The following is a 12,600-nucleotide window of genomic DNA, read 5'->3' on the forward strand; positions in this document are numbered from 1 at the left end:
TTCGAGGGCGACAGGTGCGGGCACGCCATGTGGCACCTGTGCTTCTCCTTGTGTTTGTACCTCTCCCCCACCGCCTCCTTCCCGAACCTGTAGCGCTTCAGGGACTCCAGCACCGTTCTGGAGGAGCTGTTGGCCGCGAGAGTGTCCATGGCGACCTGCGGCTGCTCCGAGGAGGAGCGGTGCTCCCGGTGCTTGTGGCGGTGCCTGTGCTTGTGCTCCAGCATCCAGCCGTAGGCCATCTCGGGCGGAACGCTGGGGTAGGTGCTCATGGACAGCAGGGGGGTCCTGCTCGTGGTGAGGAAAGCTTCCTGGCGTAAGAGTTTATGCTTCTTCTTGTGGTATTTGGTGGGGTTGAGGAGCAAGTGGCCCGTATGCATGTAGGAGGGCGGAGGCAGGGGGGTCGTGAAAGAAGGGGAGGGTGGAGGAGGGTAAAGAGTCGGGGGGTACCTTCCATAATACCCTAATCCTATGGGAGCAGCTGCCAGGGGGGACGGGGAGTAAGGCATGCCATAGGAGGGGTAGAACCCGGTGCTGGAGAGGGGGAAGCTGAGGCTGTGCATGAAGGGCATTTCCGCCATAGCTTCCCGCATTTTCGGAGGCCTGCCTCTCTTTTTCTTTAAATCGGGTTTCCTAATGTAGTGCAAAGGGTCTAAGGGGAACGTGGGGTGGGTGTAGAAACTGTTGAAGTTTATCCTAAAAATGGTGGGCAGCAAATCCCGGGGTATAAAATGGTGACTCCGGTGGGTTATTCGGATTTCGCTCAACCGGCTTATTAACTCCTCGAGCTCGGCGAGGAAATCGGGGTCCTGCCTGCCCCGCAGCTGAGGGTACTTCTTTTTCCTTTTCCTCTTCTGCCTCTTCATCTTGTCGTAGCTGAGGTAATCGTGGCCGCGGCGCTTGCACTTGTGCTTGTGCTTCTCCTTCAGGTTGCCCAGCACGGTGGAGGTCTCGGGCGGCAGGAGGGACACGTGGTCGAACGAGTGCCTCTTCTTCTTCTGCCCGCAGAACTTCTCCGCCCGGTCCGAGGTGCTGTTGTTGTCGGTGCCGATGCCGCTGTCGCTGGGGACGGTCTCGTCGCTGTGGGACTCGCTCACGGGCGACGGCGTGGCCTCCTTGAGCGAGGTCAGCTCGCTCAGGTGGGAGGGCGAGTTGGGCAGCAGCGTGGGCGGGGACAGCCTCCTCCTGCCCTTGGCCGCTTTCTTCATGGCCAGGGTCTGCACCACGCCGCCCTGGCGCGGGTGCAGGTGCAGGTAGGGCACGGGGCTGGGCTCGATGAACCCCGCGTCGCTGCTCACCGGGCTCTGCCCGCCGCTCACCGCCGACGACTGCGAGCAAACCGGAGACGGCAGCACCTCCGAGGGGTTCCCCGCGGGAGGCAGCAGGTGGGGCAGGACCTGGCCCAGGGAGGCGCCGGGAGCTTGCTGGGCAGACTTCTCCAGCACCGTCAGGCCGGCGGCGCTGCCGGCCAAGAGGCCGTTCAGGACGGCTTTGGGTTTCCTCCCCCTCCTCTTTCCTATGTAGATCGTTCCTTTCTTGCTGACATTGATCTGCTGGCCCAGCTTCGAGCCGAACGTGGCAGCAAGAGTGGACACCGTGTTGTGGAGCTTGGATTGCATCTTCCCTTTGGTATTTGGTTCCACTGTACTGGACAGAATCTGATTCAGGAGTTTCTTTCGCTTCAGAGTTTTCATTTTATTTATTTTTCGAATAATCGTTTTCATCAACTGTCCGTTATTTCTCTTGGCGACTTTTCTGTCTGAGTCCACTTCCAAATCGCTCATGCTGCAAATGCTGGGGCTTTGGACCTCCTCAGGCCCTCGGAGCTGCTCCTTTCTCTCAAAGAACTCCCCAGGTCGGTGCTGCTCACTTTCGGGCCCCATCTTGCTCGAGTTCTCCGTTCCAACAAAAGGCGCCACGGACAGGATAGGTGGTTTCGTTTTAATTGACGACCTGATCTGTCTTTTAGGTCTCCCTCTCTTTTTGGGGAAAGGCTGCCCTGATAAGCTCTGCTTCAGGGAGGGAATTTCCACCTCAGGCTGCAAAATGGGAGGCTCTTGCTCTTCTTTCGACTGCACCGAGAACACTTTCGAGGCCGGAATCTTCAGAGTCCTTTTGGGGGGACCCTCGAGCTCCGGCATCTCCTTGGGTTTAGACCTTCCCCTTTTGGGCTTGTACATGTCGGGCAGGAAGTCGTCCGACATACAGAGGCTCGAGGGCTGTTTGTGAGCGCCGTAGAACTTCTGGGCTGGTTTGTCAGCCTCGGCCAGCAGCGCCAGGGACTGGCCCCCGGCCTCGTTCAGCTTGGGCAGCTGGTGCTTGACGAACTCGTGCTCCACGAACGAGGACGAGCCGATGTTTTTCAGGAACTTGGCCTGCTCCAGGTTGCTGCTCGACAGAGCGCCGTAGGAAATGTTTTTAAAAAGCTCTGACCTCTCCAGCTCCAGGCCCTTCGGAGGTCGGCACGTGCTCCTCGACACCACTTTAGTCCATCGGGGCTTCCTGCCTTTTCTCTTCTTCAGGGGCTTTGACTGCTGGGTGCTGCCCAGGTTCTTGGCTCCTTGGCAGGATTTGTCGGCCGCAGCGATGGCGCCGATCTTCAGGAACTGCTTGCTGCTGAACAGGCTGGTAAAACTGACCACCGAGGGGGTGACGGTGGCGTGGATGCTCGTCTCAGCTGCCAAAAGGGGCTTTTTCCCCGTGGAAGGGCTAGTTCGGGAAGCCTCCACGTAAGAAGCCTTCGAATCGCTCAGGTCTTTCTCGGCACCTTTAAAATCGGCGCCGAGGGGGTGGCTCAGCGTCCTGCTCAGCCCCAGGATGCTGTCAGAGCAAAAGGGGGTCTTGCCCACGGGCTCTGAGATGCCTTCCAGGAGCTCCGCCGTGGAGCTTAAGTGCAAGGAGTTGGACGGCAGCTGGGAGGAGGAGGAGGAGGAGGAGGCCGAGAGGCTCCTGCTCAGGGTGGGGACAGACACGGTGGGGGAAGGGGAGGGGAGATTCCCCTCTCCCACCGCGCTGAACGGGGACTTGGCCGTCGACACCTCCGAGGCACCTCCCGTCCTGAAGTCTGGTGAAGTGCAATACACCGGGGGCTGCTTCTCGTGCTTGGACGCTTCGTAAATCCCCTTCTCGCTGGAGGGGTAGGAATCCTGGGGCACGCACATCCCCTCGCCGAACATCTCCTTGCCCACCTCGGCGATCTCCTTCCGGATGGAAAACTTCTCCAGGAGGCTCTCCTTGTTCTGCCTCACGGCGTGCTTCTCGAAGGGCTTGCTGGCGGCGTTTTCCTTCAGTAAATCCGCAGGCTCGTGGCTTTCCAGGCTGCTGAGGCTGGAATTGCAGGGGAGCTTAAAGGGCTCCGGGGTGGGCGTGAGGGAATCTGCCTTCAGCGCCCCAGAGTCCTTGTTGGCCAAACCAGCCGGGCTGCCAATCCCTGCCGGCTTCTTCCCACACTCCTTGCTAACCAATCCCACCGGACTGCTGATTCCTGGCATCTTCCTCCCAGAGTCCTTGCTAACCGGTCCCACCGGGCTGCCAATCCCCGGTGTCTTCCTTCCGGACTCCTTGTTGCTCAGCACCGTGGTATTCCCGGCCCCCGGCATCTTCCTCCCGGAATCCTTGCTCAGCAGGCCCGCAGGACCGTTCACCCCCAGCAGCTTCTTCCCAGCGGCGTCCTTGTTAACCAATCCTACTGGAGCGTTGATCCCAACCGGTTTCTTGAGAGGCTCCTTGCTGGCGAGCGCAGCCGGAGCGCTGATCCCCGGCAGTTTCCTCCCCGCGTCCTTGCTGATCAACCCCACCGCCGAGCCGCTCACCGGCTGCTTCTTCCCACAGTCCTTGTGGGCCATCCCAGCGGGAGCGCCGACCCCCAGGGGCCTCTTCCCGGGGTCCTTGCTCACCAACCCCACCAAGGGGCCCACCCCTTGGGGCTTCTTGCCGGAGTCTTTGTTGGCCAGGACGGCCGCGCTGCCGATCCCCGGCGGCTTCTTCCCTGAGTCCTTGTTCAGCAGCCCCGCGGCCACGCCGCAGCCCGGCAGCTTCTTCCCCAAATCCTTCCCCGCCGTCCCGCTGGGATTGACGGCTCCTGGCGGCTTCTTCCCGGAGTCTTTCACCAGAGCAGAGGCGCTGCCGCTGCTGGGCTTCTTCTGCTTGGCTTTGGAAGACTTGGAGGGGGGACAGGTGGCAATGAGCTGGGCCAGCTTCTCCGTGACGGTCGTCGCTCCGTTCATCTCCGTCCTGTCCTTTACGTCCGAGTTATGGCTGCTGAGAAGGGCGGGAGGAGATGACTTCGTGTAATCCGTCATTTCTGAGTGCAACGGGGGGACTTTCTTGGCCAAAGGGGTTGTTTCTGCTTGGACACCTTCCTCCACGTGCAACTCCACTTCTCCAGCTTTCTTGTAGGACTTTACAGGGTCCTAGGAGTCAAAAAAACAACAAAAAAGTCTTTAGGAACAGAGCACAAAGTGTCTCCCTGAGTAAAACAGTATCTTTTATGTGGAGATGATTATTATCTGCTCCAGCAACGGGGTAACTGCACAGGCAAAGCTTCACGAACCTTTCAATTCTAAAGCAAATATTAGCAACAATAAATTAAATAATAAAATATAAATACAATACATAGTTTATGCAAATACTGGCAATATTAATAAATTAATAATATTTGAAGCAAAATCTTGAACCAGCAGACACCTTGAAGCTTTTCTGACGTAAACGAAACCCAAACTCGCTGCCGGCCCTGAAACGCAACCCATTTAATCTGCTCCCCCTCTTCCCTTAATTATAAACATTCTCCCAAAATACTGCTGCTGTTTATTAATAAAAACCCACTGACAACAATGCACTGGGCTATTTATAGTGTGAGAGCCACTTGAAGAGCTCACATGGTGCTGAGCAGGGCCCTGTCCCAGGACACCCCCAGCCCCTGCAGCGGCAGCTTCTCCTCCCAGCAGCCCATTGACAGCCAGGAAAACCAGTAAAATAAGATGAAATCAGTCAAATCAGTCTCCTGTTTGCACAGGGACACACGTGGAGCAGCTGAAACAGGATATTCCGTGGCTGACCCAGCCCTGGAAGTGTCCAAGGCCAGGTTGGACAGGGCTTGGAGCAACCTGGGATCGTGGAAGGTGCCCCTGGTGGAACTGGATGAGCTGTATAATCCCTTCCAGCCCAACCCATCCCACGATTCCCACTCCAAACAGTGTGAAAACCTCCTGGCACCCACCACCTCCAGCTCCTGGGAATCCCTGGGATGCCAGAGAGTCACCCAACAGCACTTGCTGGGCAACCTGCAGAGAGTTATAACCCCTTTTTCCACGGCCTGAAACCCCAAAAAGAACTTTGGAAGGAAACTTTTAATCTCTGTTCAAGGGATTTAAACACCTCTGAAAAAATTCACCTAAATACTGGCTTGGGAGTTAAAACTCCTCAGCCCTGTGTGCCTGCTGAGCCACCAGGGGATCCACAACATTCCTTCTTGCTGTTTATTCCTCCCTGTGCTCCCCCACTCAGGTCCTGGGGTGCCCTCTGGGGGATCCAAAGCCTCTGCTTTTCCCAACCCACCCCCATCTCCAAACAAAGGGCTTGGAAGCCTCAGCAGATATTTAAAGAACCAACACACGGCCAAGCAAACCCTTCCAAACCCCCAGCTTTGATCTGAGCAAGATGGCAGGATTGGGAAAACACTGGAGCATCGAACAGGGAGCCTCTGAAAGCTGAAGGCAGGTGCCCTGGGAAGCTCCTTTTCTCATCTAGGGGCGATGAATCCTCCAAGCACACGGAAAATTGTTTCAAAGAACGTGAAAAACAGAGCGAGAAAGGGTTGGGGAGGCGTCAGAAAGGAGCCAAAAGAGTTCACAGCTTTTTTTTTTTTTTTTTTTCCCAGCTTTTTGAAAGCCAAAATTCTTATATGGGAAATTTCTTTTCATGTTTTTGGGGTTTTTTTTTTGGCCATAAAACCACCCCAACAAACCCCACAAAGTTCCTCCTTGCAATTCTGTCTTACCAACATTTCAGATTTATGGTTAAAGGGAATGGGAAGCGTTGCTGTCACCGAGGAGTATCCCACAGGAATATCCTGTGGGATGGAGACTGAGCTCTCCCTCAGTCCCTGGGATCCCTGATCCAAGCTCTCCCTGGTTTCCTGGGATCCCTGACTCCCTGATCCAAGCTCTCCCTTGGGAATTTTTTGGGGCAGAGTTGTGATGTCACAACCTGTGGCCACAGGAACACCCCGTCCCTCAGCCCAGCTCTCCTGTGGTCGCTCCAATCCTCGGGAAAAGCTCAGGAATTCCCCCTGGAATACCCTCGAGGCCACAGTTGGAGGGTGGGAGCAGCCAGGTCTGTCCCAGTGCAGCAGGTCCCTGATTCCCTGGGATAACTCCTGGTGCCCACACGAGCGCTCCGTGGGATGGGGAGGACAGACCTGAAGTCCAAATCCCACAGAAAAAAACCCAATTTTTCTGGAATTCTGTGCCTTGTTCAGCTGCCTGGCTTAAAAGTGCTGCCCAAAACCTGGAGGTCTCCATAAAACTGGCATCATCCTAAACTTGGCACCGAGCTGAGCTGCAAATTCCAAACCTCCCGTGTTGGATTTACGACTTCCAGGCCTGCACCATTCATTTCAGGAATAAAAACTCCAGGTAGTTTTGGTACAAACTGTTAATAAGCTACAGCCCATCACTGGGGGCCTTGATGGTCTTACAGCTCAGATGATTCTGTGGTTCCAGAGTCACCACAGGCACCAACAGCAAAAAAAAATGACTTTATTCTGAAAACAAAGCATCTGTTGCTACAGCACAATCTCAGGGTTTATCATTACTAGCTCATTATTTACCCTGATGATTATTGGTAATTATTTCCAAAAGGCTTCAGAGTAAATGATCTTTCCCCAGGCCAGAGGTATCCCCTCTCAAATTTGGCAATTTGGTGACAAATCCACGCTTCTCACCCCAAAACCAACGTGCAAAACCCGAGACAGCCTCAGCTCCACCCGCTGGAACAGCCTGTTTGTTACTGGGATCACAGAAACTGCTCTGTGGCATCAACACATCCCATGGAATTCCCCAAATAACAACGACTGGAAGTCCCTGCTGGTTATTTTTCCACCACCAAGGCTTTTCAATTCAAGTTTTAACCGAGTACCAGGAGAAAAAAAAAAAAAAAAAAAAAAAAAAAAAAAAAAAAAAAAAAAAAAAAAAAAAAAAAAAAAAAAAAACAAAAAAAGAAAGACAAACTTTAAGTCCCAGACGCTGCAGGGAATATTCTCAAGCTCCTAAAAAAAAGGAAAGAAATCACTTTCTTGAGCTTTGTTACCTCTGAGTGGCTGCGATTTCATCAGCAGAGCTTTCCCTGCACGACCCAGGGCAAGAGGGAAGAGCTCCAGAACGCTGCACTCAGCAGTTTTCACCCAGAAATAAAGAGATGGAGCAGGAGGGCAAGTCCCAACCTGCTGCTCAGTGTTACTACACCGAGTTAGAGTTACACAGGCTGCTACTATCACCTCTTCCTATTTGCTACACCTTTTACTCCACCCTTTGCCACGGTACTCCCCTTCCAGCACGGCTAAAACAGGGCCAAAAATGTGTATTTACGTGTGTTTGTGATCAAGGCTCAGGCTTTGGGGCTTAATGTCTGCCTGCCACAGGACATCTCCCGAAAGGAAGAAATCCCAGCTCCACGCTCAGCCTCGAAAAGAGCCGATTAAATGCTGCTTGGCTCCTCATTTTGCTTTCTCTTCACACCTGGGAACCTCAGCCTCTCTTTTCTCCCCCTCAAAAAAATAATATTTATTAACTTGTATGTCCAGACGTTTCTGGAGGACAAATTGTGGATGCAGAGGGAAAGATTCCCCTCACTGGGAGGCAGTGGAAGAGGGCAGAGCAGGAATGCCCATCCCCTGGGGGACAGGGTTTGTTTTGGTGGGAACACAGCAGTCCCTCCCTGATCCTTTTCCAGCCTGAAAGGTGCTGTGATTCCAAGTTCCTGCCCTCACCTACAGGAAGGATAAACCCTCTGTTTCTAACACCTGCAGACACTGCCCAGGTTGTAGCAGTGCTGTCAGCACTGAGCCTGAGAGAGCAGCCTGTCAGCCGTGCAGGGGATTTCCCTCCTCTTTTAATTTCTGCACTGGTATTCCCAGGAGGAGAATTCCACTGCTCCTCTCTGTGTCTCAGTGCCACATTTTCATTCAGATCCTTTACTCCTCCTTCAAGAGAAAGGAAAGTTTCACTTTCAGAGCTCCAGGCAAAGCCACACCTGGCTCTGAGTTGGTCATTTATTTCCTTTTCCCCTTCCTCTCCATCGAAAGCAGAGATTTAGGGATCACTTCCCTTTGCTGAAGGGTCATTTGCAGAGGTAAAACTTCCTTTATTTCATGACAATAAGGCAAAAAAAAAAAAAAAAACACCCACACAACCCCTCGGGTATTATTTTCAAACCAGGAATATTTTAAGCCATGGTTGCCATTTGTTTCCACACAGACATTTCCAGGTCCTTTTCAGGAATCAACCCACAGTGGGTATCAGTGATGTCACGTATCAATAATATCACTAATGTGTTAAAATATATATTATATGTGGCATATTATTATATAATATACACAATATAGTGATATGTGTATTATATACAATATACAATATATATACAATACATATACAATATATAATACATATAATATTATGGTATAATGATATGATATAATACTATGGTATATATGTATAATATATAATATACATGTATTATGCATATATAATATATATAAATATATATTTATATAATATATAAATATATGTATAATGTATAAATATATAATATAATATATACATATAATGTATTATATTTATGTATATTATATATAAAATACATATATAAAAATACATATATACACACATATTATAACATCACTAATATTTGCTTCTCTTTCTGATTCCCACTCGAAATGGGATGGATCCCCCGAAGGAAAACCTGGTCCACAGGGTGATAAATCCCTCCTGTCACCATCCAACCCCAAATGCTGATTATTTCTTCCCTGCTAAATCCTCTCCAGCTGCAACGGTGCCGTTTGCTGGGACAACCAGAGAATCCCAACACAACTTTCAGTCCTCACATCCAACCCTTGTCTTTTCAGGACTCAGTTTTATCACTTGGAATTGTGGAATCCCAGGAAAGGGACCTCGAAGATCAAGCCTTGGGGACAGGGCAGAGGCAGGACAGATGGAAACCCTGCAGACCCTGGGGGACCTGTGGGGCACACAGCCCTCACCAAAGAAACTTCCATGGACTTGCTGGATTCCCAAGGGTTTAAATTCCAACATTTCACTGGCAAAACTTGCAGGTATGTTGGCAAGAGGAGCAGGTTGTGGCCAAACTCCCAAAATTCAGCATCCACGCCACGTTCTTTGTGGCTCTCGCCATTTATCCTGTTCTTCCCTATCTGCTGCGGCTGCTCTCACTTGTTACACCCTGCAGATCACACAAACAAAAAGGAGGCAGGGCCACCTCCTTCCCTTTGGAAAACCCCTGGCACATCCCTCCAGCCACTCCATTTATAGCCATGTTATCACCAGGCTGGGTTGTAACTCATCTGCAAAAGCCTCTTCTGCTTTTGCAGGCCCTGCTTGGGCCCTCCGTGGCAGTGATGGGTGAGAAAACCAGCGATTCCAACAGGAAAACAGGAACCCAAACCCCAGCTCAACAGGGAAGAGACCCCCCCAAATTCTTCTATAAAAGGGACTGAAAATCACACCATCACTTGGCAGAGATTTACCCACTTCAAGTCCACAGGGGAATTATCTTTCCCTGCCGCCGAAACAACTGTGAACGAGCATTCCCCCACCCCACCGAGAGCCACGAAATCAAACCCCTTCCAACCTCAGGAGCTCCAGCGGCAGGGATGGTGGAGCTTTCAAACACAGCTTGAACAACACCCCCCTCTCCGACCACACCACTCACTTGTTTCGGAGGACAGTGCTCGTTCTTCTCATCCGTCATCTTCCCGCCCTTGGGCGCCCTCCTGGGCTGCTTGATGCTGGTTTTTATGGCGGGCCTGCAGACATAATTCTCCAGGTTCTTGGGAGGCTTTTTGGTCCTCTTGGCTTGCAGGCCGATCTTCAGCTTGAGGTTGCCCTCGGAGAAGTTGGTTTCCTTGACGGAGAACTCCTGCTGGGCCTCGCTCAGAGCCTCGGCCTTGCCATCGTTGCCGCCGCCGCCGCCGCCGCCGGGCCCCTCCCGGCCCTTCTTCTTGCCGTCCTCCTCGTCCTTGCTGCAACCCTCGGCCTCCGCCTCCGCCTTGCCCACCAACGTGCCAAGGTTGGCCACAGAGGGGCTTTTCCCAGAAAACCCTTCAGAATCGGAAGCCAAGCCTAACATAGCAGTATTCCGAGGGTCCATCACAGGCGGAATATTTGCCTCCGGGTGATTTTTTTTGGTTTTTTTTTTTTTTTTTAAGGGATGGTTTTTTACAGGGGGATGTTCCTCACAGGAGCTGTTCCGCTACTGGCAGTCAGCATCTTTCGCTCTGCAAAGCAGGAAAAAGGCAGACAGAAGAAGTAAACTTTGATTTCCCAGCAGAAATTAAATTAATGTTCCAGCCAATGGGAAAATAAACGATTGTATTCGAGGCAAGCTGATGTTCCCAGACACCACCCCCGCCGGTCGCCGACTTCAAACCCACAATTTATCTGTAAAACACTGTTAAATGAAAAGTGAAAAATCAAAAGCGTGGGAATATTATAATATAATTTCCAATTCGTCCACGGGACACTTCAAACAACGGTTAAGGATTTTAATATTGATCATCAAAGCAAGTTTTCTATTTACAACCAAAGCCCGGCTACTCCTGGGCTGGACCCACTGGATGAGCTGCAGTCCGAGGAAGGACATGAATGAAAACCTGGAGAAAGCACCCAAACCCCAGAGATATTCTGATTTTCATCATCTGAGCCACCGGGAAAGCTGAGCTTGACCCACGTGGGCACCAGTTTAAAAACAAGCCACAAAATCCTGAACGCACGAACGCAAAGCTTTGGCCACTCCCAGGGCTGAACTGCGAGCAGAGAGATTTCAGTGGCTTCAACAAACTCCAAAATGAGCTGTACAAAAAGGCCTCGAGGGGCTCAGCCTTCCTGGTCAGGCAAGGATTAGGGAAGCAGCTCGAGGAGGAGGATTTGGGGTGGCTCTGGAACACCAGGGGCAGGATCAGGAACGGGAGAGGTGATCCTGGAGAGCACCAAGTGGGCTCAGGTTTGGGAGAACAGATGCCAGGATTAGTGGGGGGGGCAGAAGAAATGCTGCTGAGAGCTCCAAATGAAACCTGTTGGAAAACCAGGCATCCCCCAAACAAACTTATTTATTTCCACGTGTTCTGGGCTCACTGTTCACATGGTTTCCATCTGCAGCTCGGGCTGCTCAACCCAGCACATCCTCAGAAACCAAACCCGCTGTTATTACTCGTAGAGACCAGAGGTAATGAGATAAAATCTCCATTTTACAAGCAGGAAAAAAACCCTGGTAAACAGTGTGACATGGATACAGAAGGTGAGTTATGGCACTGCTCAGATCAAGGCCCGATGTCCAGTCCAAGAGGCTTCACCATGTCACCAAAAACGGGCTTTTCCACACATGCTGATTCACCAAGGAGAACTGCCCAGCAGTAAAATAATCTAAGGCCTGAATTTGTATTATCCAAGTCCAAGAGAAGGGACAATCCTTCATGGAACTGTCAAATCCGCGTTCACACGACTGCTTCCCTCTCTAGGGACTGTGGTGCGGAGCAGCAGCAACACTGGAGGCACTTTCTTACAAATAAAATTAATTAAGAAGCTTAAAATATGAGACCAACAGCCAAGATTACCCTCACACGCTGACCCCAGGAACTGCAAGGCCCAAAGTGCACAGTGGGAATTAAAACCGTGCTCACATCTGACTCTGGGGCAACACAGGCTTGGGGACTGTCCCAAAAACAAAGGCACTAAATTGATGGCTCCCAGAAACACAGAGCAGGTCATTTCTTTAGCCATTAACTGCTCTCCACACAGACAACCAAACTGCTAATCCTGGCCCTGGATCACTGCAATCTTCTTCTCCCACCCCCCCAGTTACCCCAGGAATTCACAGAATAGTGTCTGTCCCTCAGATCTCACCTCCCTGAATCCCAGGGATGCTGCTGGGATGCCTCACCAAGTTCCAGCTTCCTGGCACTGTCTCCAAGGTGTTCAGGGCTCCTGTTCCCCACTGACACCACTGGCTGTGTTCTTGTCTCACTTTTCTCTGTGTTACTCCTCACACTCCTCGTGCCTGGATCTCCCCATCCTGCAGGATCCCTTCCACTCCTGCAGGATCCCTTCCACTCCTGCAGGATCCCTTCCACTCCTGCAGGATCCCTTCCACTCCTGTAGGATCCCTTCCACTCCTCCTGCAGGATCCCTTCCATTCCTCCTCCAGGATCCCTTCCACTCCTGTAGGATCCCTTCCACTCCTCCTGCAGGATCCCTTCCATTCCTGCAGGATCCTTCCACTCCTGCAGGATCCCTTCCACTCCTCCAGGATCCCCTCCATTCCTGCAGGATCCCTTCCACTCCTCCTGCAGGATCCCTTCCACTCCTGCAGGAT

General features: G+C 51.9%; 1 protein-coding gene across 1 annotated transcript in view; it reads right to left on the reverse strand.

The window, feature by feature from the left end:
• Positions 1-10,408, reverse strand: part of ASH1L (ASH1 like histone lysine methyltransferase) — a 48,900-nt gene extending 38,492 nt beyond the window's left edge. The window contains exons 1-2 of the mRNA XM_027906466.1: positions 9,943-10,408; positions 156-4,409 (exon numbers count right to left, since the gene is read on the reverse strand). Of these exons, the coding sequence (XP_027762267.1) occupies positions 156-4,409; positions 9,943-10,380 (4,692 nt within the window). The 5' untranslated portion in view covers positions 10,381-10,408. The remainder of the gene's footprint in view (positions 1-155; positions 4,410-9,942) is intronic.
• Between the last annotated feature and the right edge of the window lie 2,192 nt (positions 10,409-12,600).

The sequence above is a fragment of the Empidonax traillii genome, unplaced genomic scaffold, assembly GCF_003031625.1.
Source record: "Empidonax traillii isolate 1590-97213 ecotype Southwest subspecies unplaced genomic scaffold, ASM303162v1 scaffold1298:size161147, whole genome shotgun sequence".
In the NCBI taxonomy this organism is placed as follows: domain Eukaryota; kingdom Metazoa; phylum Chordata; class Aves; order Passeriformes; family Tyrannidae; genus Empidonax; species Empidonax traillii.